Source organism: Poecilia reticulata, chromosome 13 (assembly GCF_904066995.2).
Source record: "Poecilia reticulata chromosome 13, P_reticulata-male-v2, whole genome shotgun sequence".
Taxonomy (NCBI): Eukaryota; Metazoa; Chordata; class Actinopteri; order Cyprinodontiformes; family Poeciliidae; genus Poecilia; species Poecilia reticulata.
The window spans coordinates 26,764,411-26,781,448 of NC_088842.1; the positions used below are offsets into that span (position 1 = coordinate 26,764,411).

Below are 17,038 nucleotides of genomic sequence, written 5' to 3' on the forward strand. Positions count from 1 at the left end.
ATCGGCATACATCAGGTTTTTATGGCATCAAAATATGCAGAGAAAAAAATTAATTAATTAAATGATCTAATTAATTGTAGTTGAAACAGAAAAACAATAATTACTCCTATTGCTGCTAAAACAATGGAATAAATTGATTTCCTTTTTGCTTTTTGATGTAAGAACATAGACTTAGGCAAACATTTGTAATAATGGCCACTATCAACCTGCCACTTGGAGTTTTCCAGTAGTAGCTTCAGAAATAAATGTTTGGTGGTGGTCCTATAGTTTCCACACCATGACTGTCAGCGTTTTTTTCTGGAACTGGACATATTTCCCAGCAGCTGTGAAACTAAGACTATTTCCATCTAACCGACCCATGTCTACATTTTTGACAAGTGTGTGAATATAATAATAAGACTTTTCATTGTTGATAACTTTGTCATTGATTCAGTGTCTTTAAGAATTTGTGTTTTACTCTCATTTTACCTTGAGAAAAATAAAAGGTAACCCTGGATTTCCCTTTGCCTTAATGCACCATCAACAAGTATAGAGCCAAGGTTAACAAAGCAAAGACGAATTCCCAAAAGTATCAAAATCCCAGGCTCAGACTTGTCCTGTGAAAAGATAATATGTGTCGTCATGACTGCCTTAGGATATCAGTTTAGCAGAACTGAGGTTGTCTCAGGAGTCAAATGCTCCTTAGCTTAGGCTAGCTTTGGATTTTGACAGCTTCTTTATGGATTGTCCCAGTTCTCAAAACTGCAAAGGCTGACAAATGCATGTAAGAAAACACAAATGACATCAGCATCTGTAACAAAAAGAAACTCATCACAATTAAGTGCTGTGTACATTTTAATAGAAGCTAAATTAAAATGTTAGCCTCACACAGAAGAAGCGGTTTTTTAACATATTAAAAACAACTTTATAAGATAGTTTTGACAGAGTGGGTGTCATTAATACTAAAGCTGCTGAGGTCACATCTCCTTTTTTTTCCACATTTGCAAGGCTTTGTTGGTTTTGCTAAATCACTCTGGATAATGTGTTTTTTGGCCCCCAAATCCCAGCAGTGGAGCTTCTGGAGCTTCTCTTCTCAGCATTGCTGCATATTAAGCCCCTGACAGCTGGTCCGTAATGTCCCGGCTCTCTTCAGATGAGGCCCGGTTTAGCTATTTGAATCCAGTGCATGATACACCTCTTTTATGTGCACTTATTATGCAGATTCACAGTGGCACAATGAAAGGATCCATCCCAGGCCCATTGTGAGACCAGCTGCCTGATTCTTTAATCAGAGATCTAAAATCGTTCATCAGATTTCTTGGCTACATCTGCGGTTGATGAAAAACTGTTTTGTCACTGATTTCTTGTCATTTTCTCTCTTGTTTACAGCAACGTGAAAAACAGAGTTGTAATTTTAATTTTTTTTTTTCACTCAAATTTTCACCAAATAAGTATAACACTGGGGTGAATTATGAATATTGAGCAACTTGATGGAAACCTTCTAAGTATTGTTCATTTTCTAACTCGGGAGTATGTCTAGAGAATCTTTGAAAAGCCAATCTCATAAAAAATGCTGATGAAACCTTTAGAAGGTTTTCATTGTGGTTCAAGCTTCTGCTCTCCACCACATGCTTTCCATAAGTGTGGTCTGATAGACAGGATATAAGGTATCAGCTTGTCGAGAAATGGGAAGGGGGAAGAAACCGAGGAGTTGAAAGATAGAAGTGCTTTGTTGGTGCTGCTGTTGGTGAGAGCAAGGCGTCGAGTTGCTTCCTGTCGCCTGGAGTGATGACATGAATGTGCTGATGTGCAGTTCACTCCCCAAACACCACCTATGTTGGCAAGTAGTGAAATGTAGTAGAGTAGTAGTGGCTTCATCTGCATTTGAATAGAGCTCACCATTGACATGATTAGCTGTAAAGTAAGATGCATGTGAAGTAGAACCGTAGATCTCCACATTTCTGAGAATGCGTGCCTGCCTCAAAGGGTGAGAAATGAAATCAGTGATCTCTTCTAGTTTTGCTGTTTAGTGGTCAAAGATTATCTTTGTAATGCCAGCCTTTAACAAGGCATAAAAAAAGATGGTAGACCAGATTTAGACTAGGTCACTAAATCTTTGTGTGTTTTTTTTTAAATTATTTTATTTCAGATCACTCACCTATTGTATAAAACAAAGTTATTTTTAGCTTAAGGTCAAAAACTAATGGCTGGACATTCTATTTCAAGATTTCATGTGGAAAGCAGAATGTATAGTTCCATTTTTTACAGAAAATCACTTGGACCATGGAGAGTCAAAGCAGCCTCACATCTGGCTGTAGATAGTAAAATTGTTAAGTGATCTAAAATGTGACAAAAAATTGAAAAAGGAAAATATTCTAAAATGGGATAAAAATATTTTTCACAGCACTGTCAGTAGGGTTTGTTACAAATATGTAATTACTGTTAGAGTAATAAAACTAATGAAATTGAATCAAAAACCGTGTTTGATCAATTGCTTTTTTTTTTACCCAGCGCTTATTGGTTTTGGAAGCTTTTTCTCTATATGCAAATGAAAACATCAGTTGTTTTTACTTAGGTTAACTTTGTCGTATTTTAAAATGCGTTTTATGTATTAAGCAGTTACAAGAAATCTGATTAGGGGGAAATCCCGAATACCTTTTCACTGCACCATATATAATCATAAAAATACTTCCAAAACATTCAGCACAACATTTATTGTACTCAGTATGCAGTTGAAGTTTTGCATTGTTGAATGCTTCGATCTGCCGTCCCTAATCTTTTCTGTCTTTGTCACGGATGGGTAATAGAGAAACTTTAAGAAAAGCTAAACCCAAATCTAAAAACATGAAAACTGTGGAGAGTTTGAATGAACCCTTCCCCCATCAAGAAAACAGGAAGGTCTTACTGACAGAAATTAACTAGACCAAGCAGGGGCTTATCTTAGTTTTCCAGCAGTTGAGCTGGGAGTGAAGAGTTACATATTAGCAAGCAAATAGGAAGATGGAAAAAAAAGAAGCAGAGGGTGCAGGTCTAGACAACTGGGCAGTCTCATACTGTGCTCCAATCATTCTTTAAATCCCCAAATAATTGGCTTATGCATAATAGTTACCACTAAAATGCTCTGAAGGTTATTACTGGTCAATTTTTTTTTAAATTGGGGATTTTTGTGCCTGTCAGGCATTGTGAAAAAATCAGTATGCTAAAAGCAGTCATTTCCATTTTTAATTTAAAGGGCATATAACATATAACGTTTTGACTTAGATCCCGCAATTGTTGTATTAATTTCCATGTCCTAAAAAGGCAAAAACGTATGAAGGAAAATAAGCAAACACCAGGCAGCCAGGAACACAGCCAAAACTTGGAATACCAAACTGTGGTATCAATGCACAACACAATGGTCATTCAGGAGAAAAGTAGTTTTATCAAAGCATGAACTCAGCTTAATTTTGAATCCATAAAGTGGAGATTTATGCTGCGATCTATTAAGTGACCAGGAGGAAATCAGAAGAGTTGTTGTCTGAGTGCAGTAGATTGGAGACCAAACAAACCGGCTCCTTACAAAGGATTTTAAAACAATGTGGGGAACATTGTGGGCATGCAAGTAACCCAAGTAGTGAATGACTGCTTAACAAGAATTCTAAGCACTAAAAACACTAACATTTGGCTGCATTCAACTTGGATGTTAAAGTTTGTGCTCCAGTTCTGACCATCTCTGCTAAGTTTATTCCTGTGGCTGTCAGCTTTTTGGTTTCTCCAAACAAATCCATGATAAGAATACTTTATATAAGGTAATCATACAGGTATTGTGCAAGTCTTACTTTTTTCAGCATAACCAGTCCATGGTTTTACTTGTGATGGTTTAACTCCACTGTAGTAATTAAGCTGTTGTCATGTGGTTTTTTATATTCTAGTCTAATTCACCTTCTGTTAGCTCTTAGGAAGAAATTAGACCCAAAATGCTAAACAACTATTCCTGAGATGTATCAGTGATCTGGGTGTTGAGTCGTCAAAATAATCTTCTAGATTCCGCAAGGTGCAAGTAGGTGTATTTCAACATGTACAAATACAGGCTGAATATTGCAATGAGACCACCCCACAAGGCTGCACAGTGGTGCAGTTGGTAGAGCTGTTGCCTTGCAGCAAGAAGGTTCTGGGTTCGATTCCTGGCCCCGGTCTTTCTGCATGGAGTGGGTTTTCTTCGGGTACTCCGGTTTCCTCCCACTGTCAGGTTAATTGGCCTCTCCAAATTGTCACTAGGTATGAGTGTGTGTGCATGGTTGTTTGTCCTGTGTGTCTCTGTGTTGCCCTGCAACAGACTGGCGACCTGTCCAGGGTGACCCCGCCTCTCGCCCGGAATGTTAGCTGGAGATGGGCACCAGCAACCCTCCCAACCCCACTAAGGGACAAGGGTGTAAGAAAATGGATGGATGGATGGATGGACCACCCCATAACTGATGAACTCCATTTCAGCTTGTGTTTAAAGAAACAAAAGAGCTATCCCCTCCTCTCCCTCTATCTCTCATTTCATTATTATTACTCTATTGCTATTCTGCAGCGTCCTATTTCATCTTTGATTCCACAATTTTCACTTCATCTCCCACATTATCCGGCCATTTCCACTTTTCAGCTAATTTCTCAAATCTGTTAGCAGCTTCTGCTGCTCCCAAGACCCTCTCAGGAGCAGACATTCAACACCTGCTTGCTTAATTCACACACACAAAGATACAGTAATTACATTCCAGATTCAAGCAAATAGTGGCATACAGGTAATGCACTCAAAGGAGAACATGCATTTCCAGGGTTATTTTCATGGTTCACTAAACATTTTGAGGCTCTTTGACTGAATAAATATTTTTTACATCGATAAAAAAAAACCCATAAAAAGTCACTTTAACCCAATGCTATGAATGTTCTAGCTGAAGGAAAAGCTTAAATTGTCTGACAGAATCTGCAGTCAAAGACAACACTGCTACAGCTACACCTGGGTAAAATAGAGGATTTTCTTTCCTGATAAATTTAATGGTCACAAACAACTGTTGTCGCCTGGTGGTCTGAGCTATCTGTCCTAGGGGGGACATAAACTGTGTTATGTCCTCTTCCATCAGCTTTGTCTTGTTGCTTCTCTTACATCCAGTTGTTTCATAATCCTGGGGCAACACATGTTTCTGAACTAGTCATATTTTTGATGGGTGAGGAGAATTCTGTCCTTTGTTTGCCTCTGCTTAGCTCAACCAGGTATTCAGTGGGCTACTGTTAAAACAGTTTTTTTCTTTAAAAGGTAATCTATATTCTTACTTCTGCCAATATTTTGTTGTTCCAGATATGTCCAGAAAAGTGTGCTTTTAAAAGAATTATGTGCTTTAAAAACCAAATAAAAAGTCACTCAAGGCTCATTAATGTTTTGTACTTGCTTTCAAAGGTTTCAACCTCAGTTTAGGATGATATTATGCACTGCAAATGAAAGATATTTTAAAGGGCATTCATTGTACCTTAAAGACTCATTTCGATTAAGGCATTCCATAATAGATTGAGAAATAAATGACATTACCATACTGGCATGTGAACTGATATGCATTTTTTAACAGTCTTGTTGTGAACCAGGTTTTATTGCATATTAAATTAGGTTGTGATGTTCAGATTAGCCCGTGAAACAATAATGCAACTGTCTATCCACGTGAAAAACAAAATTGTTTGTTCAACATCTCAGTGCCACACTAACAATAATTTACATGCACAGGCTGAAATAAAACAAACAAACAAAAAAACAATCTATGGCATAAAATGTTCCAAGCATCCCTAGATGTGCTTTTAACATGCCAGTGGATATTTACATCCAAAGGTTTTTGTTCTGCTGCACAGACTAATCATCCGTCTAAGATTACAAGCAAGAGACAATAACAACAGTAAATGCTTAGAAAATTTCATTCCTCTTTTCATGAATGCAGAACAGCATTCTTATCTTTAACGTGCAGGTTTTTGCTGTTCAGCTGGATGTCTCCTTTTCGCCAGCTGTAAACAAAGGACAAAGAGTCATCCAACACCTATTAAAGAATTACCATTTTATTTTCACAAGGAGCATTTTCCTTTTCAGGCAAAAGCCCTTCCGCATGTTGGGGGATTTGCAAGTAACGACTGTGAAATGCAGCTGAAACATGTTCGTTCAAACGACTCCAGTGAAGGCCAACCTTGAGAACAGGCTCACCAAAATCCCAGCTTTATTAGTATGGTGCTCATGACTCTGTGGGACCGGGATGGGGTTTTTTATATTCTACGGCCTCACACTGTTGCTTTCAGCAAACAGTCCAGCATTATTCGGTCTGACAAGAGAGCAAACACTGTGCATTGAGGGGTCAAGAAATAGCTCGTCCTCTTTTGTCAGGTCCTCTCTTCCTGTATTCTCATGTTTCGTTGTTTTTTCCCCCCTGCATTTCCACACATAGCCATGTTGCTTTTTATCGTCTTTCTTTTCCTCCTTGGTGAACCGTCACACCATGAAAACATTAAGTTCAACAAATTTTTTTGTCTTCCTGATCTCATTCTCACAAACATTTTGAATAATATATGAAATGTTGGTTCATAGAATAGCTAAGGCCAACTACACCACATATACTAAGATGTTTTTTAAATATGTTTTTCCAAATCTTTTTCTCAAACAAGTATATCCACACACAGCACAATTTAAACAAATTCAATCTTTTCTTATAAGAAAAGTTGAAGTGCTGGCGGCCGTATGTGTCACAGGAGTGTTGACTTATGTGTTTCTCTTAATAAAACATTCTTCAGTGTGGCAAAGTTCAGCCCACCCATGGTAAAACTGTATTCACAGTCCCAATACAAACAGGGAAAGTTAGAACTAGAAGCAACAGAATGTATTAGGCTTCCCTTTAATTCATCTGCTTGTCTCTGTTGTATCTGTAACCTTGACTTAATCGCTGCCTGCAGCAGGCTCCCACACAAAAAAGACACAACTTCACATAACTTAAGTTTTTATTGCAAGGGAAAATCATTCATTGTATTTTGAAAGATTTAAAGTGACGGAAGAACCATACATTAAGCAGCAAGAGTAACAGATGGACAAAGAGAGTGGAAAAAAAAAATAAAAAAATGTGCTTAGCAGCTTGAACAGCGCTTCTGTGCAGATATATACACACAGAACAGACCTCTGTTTCGCTGAGTGGTAGGTGATAAACAGTATCATGAAATAGGTATAGCTTTCAAAATGCATTCCTTTGAAAACTAAAAAAAAATAAATAAATTACGCAACACATACTGTTCAAAATGCTGTTTCTACGCCAATACTAATAAACAAACGTTAAATAAAGTGCCTTTTGGACCTGTGTTTCTGCCAGCCTTATGAATCACAGAGAAACACAGAATACACCCCTTCTCCACCCATTGCTGCACACTACCAGTCAGCTGGCTAAACAAAGGCTAATATGTTTCTCATATGCGTACAAAAGGCACATTTGGCCATTTGAAAACATTTGTATTTGCTATAATCATGAACATTTTCAGCATGGAAACTAAACAATCAGCAAACATCACACTTATAAAGGTGATTCCTCTTTTGAAAATACAGTTGCTAAGTTGTTTTTTAAAGCAATTTGATTGTTAATACCATGACGCAATGAAAGCTGTGTTTTTATGAAGAAAACATGTAAAATATTCTGCTACTAATGTACTAATCCTGGCTGTTGCTGTACCAGCTGCAGTGAAGTTCTATACCATATATTGCCATTTGAAAATTAGTCAAATTTTGCAAATAAAACAAATCAATTTAAGCAAGAATGTGTATTGTGGTAAACATTTTTTGAAGAAAAGAAAAAAATGTATTAGCTTAAATCCATAGAAAAAAAATATTAAACACCGATGTTTTCTTGTAAATAAATCAGTTATTTATGTTTTAAGCCAAACCTTAAGGGGTTGAAATAGGAATTCACTTAAACCATTTAAAATTACTGTGGGTTTTTTTGCTCAAAGGCTGGCAGCGATTTGTCTTTTTTTCTCCTGTGTTTTTTAGTGGTGTGAAAATGGTTTGCCACAGCTGCTTGAGCAACCTGTGTGTTCATCCCATAAATAATTGACTGGTAAGAAGTGAGAAACTAAATCCACAATGACCTTTATGTGAGTGCTGAAAAAAGCCCTGTAGCTGCTAATTCAGCCTTTTGTTGGTACTCCCTTTTATATTGAGACTTGAGGCTTTTGCTTTTTAAACCTTGCAGTTCACTGTTAATTAAGACACTCGAGGCTGTGTCCTCTTTGATTGATGGGAATGTTAGTCAAGGACAATCAAGGAGTACTTTTTTCAGACCTTTTCTACCAATTCAAACATAACGAGGCCTTTATCGTTTGTTTTTATAGCTATTAGAGCCTTTATTTACAGCCTTTTTTTCTAACCTTTTTTATCTACATGTTTTTAAGTGCACTTGTCATTAAAATGATACAAGATGTGCCTTTAATTATACATTAAAATTCTTTCCAGAGTTTATAGTAATTATGACATTGCCAAAAGATTGGATCTGCCTGCTTGTGGAGGCTTGATCAGGAGCAGGTCCTGATCTTTAGTAAGTGACAGGGCATCTTCTGTACTTTGCGGGAAAACAGCAAACCAAGCAGAACCCTGAATTATCTGACAACTGTTTGCTAAATAATCATTCAACGGTTGCCTAGGTAAACATAAATCCAGCCTAATTAATGTGTTCTTAAAAATCCATCAGGTGTGTATGTAGACTTGTATAATCGTATTAAATAATTATCACCCTTTGAAAAGTCAGTAAGCATTCTTTGACGTATATTTTCAAAAAGAAATATTCCTTTGCATCCGTCAAACCAAATGTAATTAGTGTTTTCATGACTCTTATAGAAGTTGTAGTGACCATTTGTCTCTAAACTTAAATTCAAAAATCAAAAAACTCAAAACTCAAAGGTGATCTAAAGAAAAGGTGAATCAAACTCAAATAGTCACCGGATGCACTGTGGATTCTGGTTTACGCAGCAAAAAAGGATCAAAAGTCAAAATATAGTTCTTTGGGTTTATTTTTCAGATCAGGCAAAAGGTTACAGGCTTCTGCTCCTATTCCTGCACCTGCTCTCTGACTGACAATAGAAACCGATATGACTTATTGGCTGATTCTGTAGGCTGGTAAAAAACCTTATGACCACCCACGTGCATAATATGCTACCTAAGACCCACCTATTTATACCGTGAAATACCCACATCCCAACCTGAAATTAATTAACTAATTAAGTGAATTCCTAATCAAAGAACTTATTCTAAACAGCAAATTAAACAAAAATTCTAATGATAAATCAACTAGGAAATAAACAATAAGAATAAAACAATTTAAATTCTAAGATTTAACCAAAAGAAAAAAGGGGAAAATGGCTCCTACAGAAGTGTTGTTTTGCTATACACATCTGACGTCATAGCACTATGTGAAGACACTGAACCTTAAATCAGGTTCCCAGGACGCGAGTGACCTTTACGTATAATCAAATTGAACAGTGCTTCCTCTGCTGTGTTTTTCTCTCAGACCACAAATAAAAAGGGGTTTCATTAAAAAACAAAAAAAGAGCTTCCTGGATTCCTCTTTGCCTTAGTAGACATATGAGAGGCTCCTACTTTGTGAAGAAAAGGGACAGTCACAGTGTGGTTTCCACAGCAACCTCGAGTCAGAGTTAGAAAACAGAATGCATACATTCTGTTTTCTAACTCAAATAACTCAATCTAAGATAGAAATGATTAATGTTTTTGGTTTGTTTGTTTTTAATTTCTTTTTTTTTTGTCAATCATTTCTATCTTAGATTGAGTTATTTGTTAAAATTCTTGTAAAATCATGCAAATTTTTATCTTTCTTTTTATATAGGCATATTTCTGCACATGTCTCTACATGTGAGAAAAATGGATAGGGCTTTTTGAAACTTCAAGACCTGTCATCTAGTCAATGTTTTAAAAGTATATGTGTCACTTTTGATCTTCGTCTGTTTGCAATAGGGCATGTGTAACTGGATAAAAGGTATGATATTCGTTGTTGTGTCAGGATGGTGTTACTTTCAGCAGAACACCATCTCATTTAAGAATAAATTGACCATCTGAAACTACAAAGTACATATTCCAAGTGTCACCTGATGGTCTGATAATAACTGGGTGATTTAATCAGAAAGCATAGCAGGTTGTCAGTTTTACTTCAACTTCAAGCATCCAGCATGCTGAGGTGAGTGAATTTCAATCAGTGAAGACAACACGGCATGCCAAGAGATTCAGTGATGTCATTATCGAGTCCTTTTCAAAACATTTCAAGGAATCTTGCATCAGTTCTCTAGGAGTGGTGCACAAGTGTAGTGTTTTTCAGCTCATGGCCTCATGGCACTCAGTTTTAGCTGAGTATCAAATTATGTATGATATTGTCAAATTCATAGTAAGGTGGTATCAGGTCTTTCTACACAATTGAAATAAAAGTAAGATAAGCAGTGGTATGACAGGGTCTTAGTTTTATTTTGTTCTTCTGTTTCCCGACCCACATTGTCCTGTTCAGATTAGGGTAGATTAGGGTCCATACCTGCTGTTTTTATGCCAGAGTCGGAGCATTGCCAGCACAAATGAATTTATCACTATCAACAATTTATTAATAATATTGTCTTCATTAACAAAAGCATAACTAGACATTACATCCCACATTTAGAATGATCGGCAATAGTTTAATCACTTGTGTATTTGTTTTTTGAGATGGTAATCTCACAGGATTTTCCTGCTGAGAGCAAACCTCTTCTTGCCTTAAGCTTTGATGGGTTCTTTGACCCGGCACTTTTGTTCAGAAGTACCTCTGGCCTTTCTCTTGGGCTCCACAAATGTTGCCTGAGAGTGACCACAGTGCCAGAACCGCCGTGGTAGCAGAATGGGTTCTGAGGAGAGGTCAGATTTACTGCGGAGAAGTTCCCTGAGAGGGTACAAAAAGGTCTAGGGCTTGTGAAATAATAACTGTGCTAAATCTTTCGAACCGTAGCCAACTCTCCGCTTGTGACTGCAGAGACAAGGCTTAGGGTGATTAGACCATATCATGCTTTCTCTCTCTGCTTGGCCATGTGTTTTCCCCTTCAACAGGATTATTATATCCACTTTCCCTTAATTGGAGGGGCATAGAATATGCTGGTATAGTCTGGTACACTGAGGGAGAGGTCATGAAATAGATATACTATACCTAAATGTTCAGATGAAGATGAAGAAACATGTTTTCTATGACAGGAATGCATTCGTTTTACAAAGCAAAGCCATGCAGAGAGTCTTTCCATATTAAAATGGTCTTTAAATCTATGCATTTCCAAAGCAATATTGTTCCACCAACAAAAGTAAAATTGGAGAAAAAAACAACAAAAACAAACAAAGATTTGAAATATCTACCAACATTTGACATGCTACACAGTTAAACAGATTAGAGTCTCCCTGGCTAATATATTAACAGAAGACAAAGTACAGAGAAAGCAGAATTTCAAACCATATGAAATCCTCCCATATAATAGGTAAAGTTTTTCCTATTAGCATACTTTAACCTGCAATTCTATACAGCAGGTTATATAGTGACTTATATAACCCAAGATTTTAAAAAGTTACCTTTTCAAAACTTTTACCCTCGCATTGGTTATACTTTTTGAAGTATTTTTAATAACAGAGTGACGGCTAAGGTGAGTCTTTTCCAGCTGTATAAGGATTTAGTTATCCAATACCACCTCTCTCTCAGTCATTACATATTAATTTAATACATTTTTGTTTTAAATACTACATGAGTGTATCATAAGTTGGAGAATTGATACGGACTCATAATATACAGATACAAAATATAGGAAATAAGCATTGTTTTAAATTGAATAGTTGGATTTTTGTGAGTGAATTCCTGCAACCAAGATTTTTGCTGCTTGTATTCAAAGTAGATATAAAAGATGAGTCCTTGCTTGTAATTTGTCTAGCGTTTGCTGAGTTACTTAAATGTTTCAGTGCATCTATTTAAAATAAGTTGTTTAATAATAAAGTTGTTTCCTCAAGTTTAGTTTAAGATAGCAAAGAAATAGCTGACGTAAAGACTCTCTTGCAGCTATTATTAGTAATATAAAGCATATGCTTTACTAAGGCTTAGATTTTATGTGTTTATTAATAATTAAAGACCCTCTAAAGTAAAATAATCTTGCTGCTTTTACTGCCAATTTAGTCTCTTTTTATTGCTCATTAATAAATAACATTGCTACGGCATACTGGCTAGTAGTTTTTGTGCAAGGTAGTGTTTGTGCAGCTTTATGTTGCTTTCTATCTAAAAAGATCAGACAGATTATGTTTGAAAATTAATGGGGAATGAATGATACATGCATATTTTTAGGTGTGCCGTCATTTAATCAGCATTTACAGGTTGGTACCCGTTTATAGAGTCTGAGCGCTGTGATGCTATCTCTGTAGGTAAATGGCTGCCTGTCTGTCTGCCTTGCTGAATTAACAGATGGGGGTTCATGGGGCATTGCAGTTATACAATGCTTGATGGTACCCAAATAAGGCCTGACTGCAACATGTACAGTATGTAGGGAGGAGACGGGGGCTCTACGTTGGCAGAGTCAGGCCTCTCACATTCTTTAGCCTCTCTGAAAAGCCTTCTGTCTCTCATCACACAACCACCAGCATGTGAGCAGAGAGAAGTTGTACAGCTAAATAGACTGTTCATTTATTTGAGAAAAAAAAAACCGTTAAGGTTCAAGTGGTGAAAAAAAGGTTGAAACCTTTTGAAATTTGCTGAAAAACCTTGAATAAACCAGTCAGGCAAATCAGTTGATTGAACTAATAAAGTGTTCTCTGTAGAAATTGATATAATGAATAACAATTGTTAGCGTCCGTCAAGCACAAGTCAACAAAATGCAGTTCAGTAAAAAGGAGTGAAAAGAAGGGATTTTGATGTAGTTCAGCGCTTTAAGGCCGAGTTAAAGATTAACTCTGGTGTTTTCCTTGGGGTCTCTTTGAAGTGGACTTACTCCAGCCCCTTCTTATCTTAATTAGAAATAAATTTGGAGGAGTGAAGTGGTTCTTTCTAAACTGGCACCTCCACTTCCCCAGTTCCTTGAAGTCTGTACTAATGCAGTTTTACCAGGTTGAAGTGTTTTCTCATGTTATTTTAGTCTTATGGCATAAAACTGTTTTATGTATACTTGCTTCTGTGCAGTTTCTTGTGTTCCTAACTGGTCCTAACATCTAAATTGACACAGCTATTGATACCTAATTGATACCTAATTTATCTAAAGCACATTGACAGAGTGTTGTTTTTGGTCAAAGTGTTTTGCTGGTTCACCCGTTTCAAAATCTAAGTGAAGTTCATTTCACACCAGTAAAACTGAATGAATCCACTTTGATTGTTTATTGCCGAAGCAATCTGTAATGGCCCTCTATCTCAGTCCCAAAATGTACTATTCCTGGTTCAATGATGAGTTTTTTTAAATAAAATAGAGATTACCAACATTATGTTTCAGTTTGTATATCGATTCTGTCACTGCCTAATATTTGCTTCCTGGCCATTAAGATGGAGTTTTTAAAATTATTTCTGATTTTTCTGACTTTTCTTTTTTTTTTTTTTTTTTTTTTTACAATTTCCACCATTTTCTGTGCACTTTAGCACTTGACAGTCAATATACGTTTTCAAAAGTCTTCCAAAACATTGCTAAATTTCCAAACCCCCCTCAGTAAATGGTTTATAAAGCTGAGGAGTCAGGATCTCTCCTGAGTTATTACTGTAATGACAGAACACAACCTATGCTTCTCTAAATGTTTGCACAGAACCTGGAGCAGATAGATGCGTGTGGCATTTCTCTCTCAACACTAAGATATCTCCAAAAAAGGCCAGGCTGAGCGAGCTGAGTAACCACTCTGCAGCCAACAGACTGTCCACTGACAGTCTGGCCAATCTGAGAAATAAATCTGTTAATAAATCTAAAATATGTGTTTATTTGGAATTCATGACTGAACTATAATACAATATCCAACTTTCTGGCTGTAAATCTGAAACTTCAAAAATAATCCAAAATATGAAGTCTCAATTCAGTATCCAACTAGGTCGGATATTCCTTCCAAGAATGTGTCTGTTCCAGTGCTGACATTTGATGGGATCTGTTCCAACTCTACTCTTTGGAATCTGAAAATGCACCAAGGGAGGGATTGCCAACTTTTGATGGGAGCTTTAGAGTTTTAGGGTTTTGGGTGCAATCAGTAGCAATCAAAACACAGTATGAACAAATTTAAGTCAGAATACTACGCTGTGTTAAACACAAAACTGAATGATTTGTTGCATTGATGCTTACCGTGGCAGGAACCCTGCCAAAATTAACAATGTACAGTTTAAAAGACTGTTCTTAAAGTCACATCCAGTTTAAGCGACTCATATTGACACCAATATCCTGTTTTTATACACCACATTGTGTTTGGTCAGAAAACTGTGGATTGTTTTTGTTTTAAAACGAGAACATACCTCTTTGAGGTATGTTCTTAAAGAGGTATGTTCATGAACAAATTATGTCCTTGCTGTCATATAAGTAAGTTTTTGAAGCATAAAATTCATTGCCATAAAAACAAGATGGTTTATCGTTGCATTGGGACATTCTCAGCATAGGCGTCTGACAACAACTTATATAGTTTTTCTTTAAAGATGTTCTAAGTTTAAAATCATGGCCAAGATACCAGACAGATGGCCAAGACTTACTTTTTTGATGCCTTGGTGAGGGACAGGCTCAACAGCTTAGGGATCACACATGCAGTGTTTACCACTGGCATCAGTGCCACACTGCTGGCCTTAATCCAAGTGGTGCACTGAGGTCCTGTCATACAAAGGTCACCTGTCTTCAGAAGAATGATGTGGAACACACAGGAAGGAAAAATCCTGCTCTGTGGTAGACCTTAGGAAGGCATGACTCATGCAATGACTGGAGTCTTTTTACCAGCTACTGCAATCTAATACAACCCATTCTGCATATGCCTTTTTCAACTAAAACATTAAAGATGAAACAGGGAATTTTACTGTTTTTGTATTTTATTAAATTTAAAATTTGTGTCTCAATATGTGTTGCAAAAACCTTAAAAGTCAAGAGTCATTGCTCTTGTGTGATCATATACACTGTTACACAGGTGAAGGAAGATTTTATTAGATGTTCACACACACACACACACGCACACGCACACACACACGCACACACACACACACACACACGCACACAAACACACACGCACGCACACGCACGCACACGCACACACATACACACACACACACTTGTTTATATTTCTATCTATATCAAGACTTTGTGTTGACTTCCATTCAATTTAGTAACTACATTCATGCATAACCCAGACATTTTACTTAATCCTAACTATTACTAGTATATTCTTATCCCTAAGCTTCACCAAACCTCCATTCACACCTTAATGCTAAATATAATCCCTGAGCCTAAACAACGAGGCCCATCTCATATTGGCAGGATTAGGAACAGGCTTTCATCTCCACAAGGCAAATTGGTCTTCAGAAGGTTAGAACATATGCCAGAAGTGGTCCTAAGAATAGCTAAATAAGTACACACACACACACACACGCACACACACACACACACATGCACACACGCATATATATCATGTCAGGACTTTGCAGTGACTTCCATTTATTTTCCCTTCATTTCCATAACCTAACCCAGACTTTCACCCTAAACTGAACCACTACCGGTACTCCTAATCCTAACCCTAATCTAAACCAAATACACACCCTAATCTTAAACCTAATCCCTTACCCAAAAACATTAATTTTCCTAAAGGGGGCCTTATAAGATCTTACAAGGTGGGAATGCTAAGACACGCACATACACACACAAACTCCCACATACATCCTAACTTTCCTCACACATAATACAACACCCCACATAATACAACACCCCACATAATACAACACCCGTGGTGAAAGTGTAATGGCTCTACGGCGCTTAAAGAGAAAAGGAAATGAACGCAGCGAAGTGGTCGGCTGGAGGTGACAGATTTACTGACCATAACAATAAGGGTGGTGCTGTGCAGAGACTTTCACTTGTGCCCAACATAAACAACAGCAGCACTCTGAATTCTTTCTGCATTGTTCCTGAACCCTCCTGGCAGTTTTGCTTTTATCCCACCACTTTCTGTACTGTTAGCTGTTTAGTGGATCACTCATCTGAATCTCTCATGGCTCCTTCCTAATAGGAGGCTTACTGTGCAGGCTTTAGCTTTTATTAACCTGTGTCATTATTTACGCTGTTAGCTACTCCTGTGGCAATTAAAATATCAAAGTCTGATGCAGCTTCACAGCGTCACTGTGTGTGCTTGTTCCAGCGTTTTCTGGTGGAGTTTGTGTGTCCGTGCACGTTTGATGTCTGTTTTTGTGCCCGTGCTTTGAGTCTTTATGGTCAAATGGTAGCAGTCTTGCCTTTCAGTGTTTTGAGCTTATAGTCTTTGAATAGAACTTCAAAAGGGAAGAATAAAACATCTCAGTTCAGCCAGAAAACACACACCCTTCATCTTAATTAGAAATAAAGCAATTAGATTGCGCAAACTTTGTTCCTTTGACATACGGGTTTTGCACGCCGCACACCTCCCACTGAGTCCTGGCTAAGACTCAAAATCAACTTCCTAAGATGTCAAAGAAATCACTCTAATAAGGGATATTAAATTTTTGCTCCAAACTAAAAACAACCACCGTGCTTATTTCAAAAATATATCTTGAATGCTCAGTCCTGGCTAGATTATCTCACTATGTTTTCTTTTGCAGCTTTGTAAACTAAAGAACCTTCTTTCACTTCTATGTGCAGGAGGCAACAAGCTGAGAAACCAGCAGTTCAGGCTAAATTGGGCTTGGATTTCCTTGGAAAAGGAACACTATGTGGTGAACGAGGAGGTCAAGTTCCTGGAGGTGGTGCTGAAACGTCGTGGTTACCTGGGAGAGACTTCGTTTGTCAGTAAGTAGATTTTTTTCCTCAACCTGCCTTGTTTGGTAGTCAAAATTAAGTCAATGCAATCAAAGTTGTGGTCCTC

The 17,038-nt window shown here is 37.3% G+C and overlaps 1 protein-coding gene across 1 annotated transcript in view; it reads left to right on the top strand.

The window, feature by feature from the left end:
• frem2b (FRAS1 related extracellular matrix 2b) overlaps window positions 1–17,038 on the top strand; it is a 73,406-nt gene that overhangs the window by 24,823 nt on the left and 31,545 nt on the right. The window contains exon 3 of the mRNA XM_008426312.3: window positions 16,816–16,962. Within this exon, the coding sequence (XP_008424534.2) occupies window positions 16,816–16,962 (147 nt within the window). The remainder of the gene's footprint in view (window positions 1–16,815; window positions 16,963–17,038) is intronic.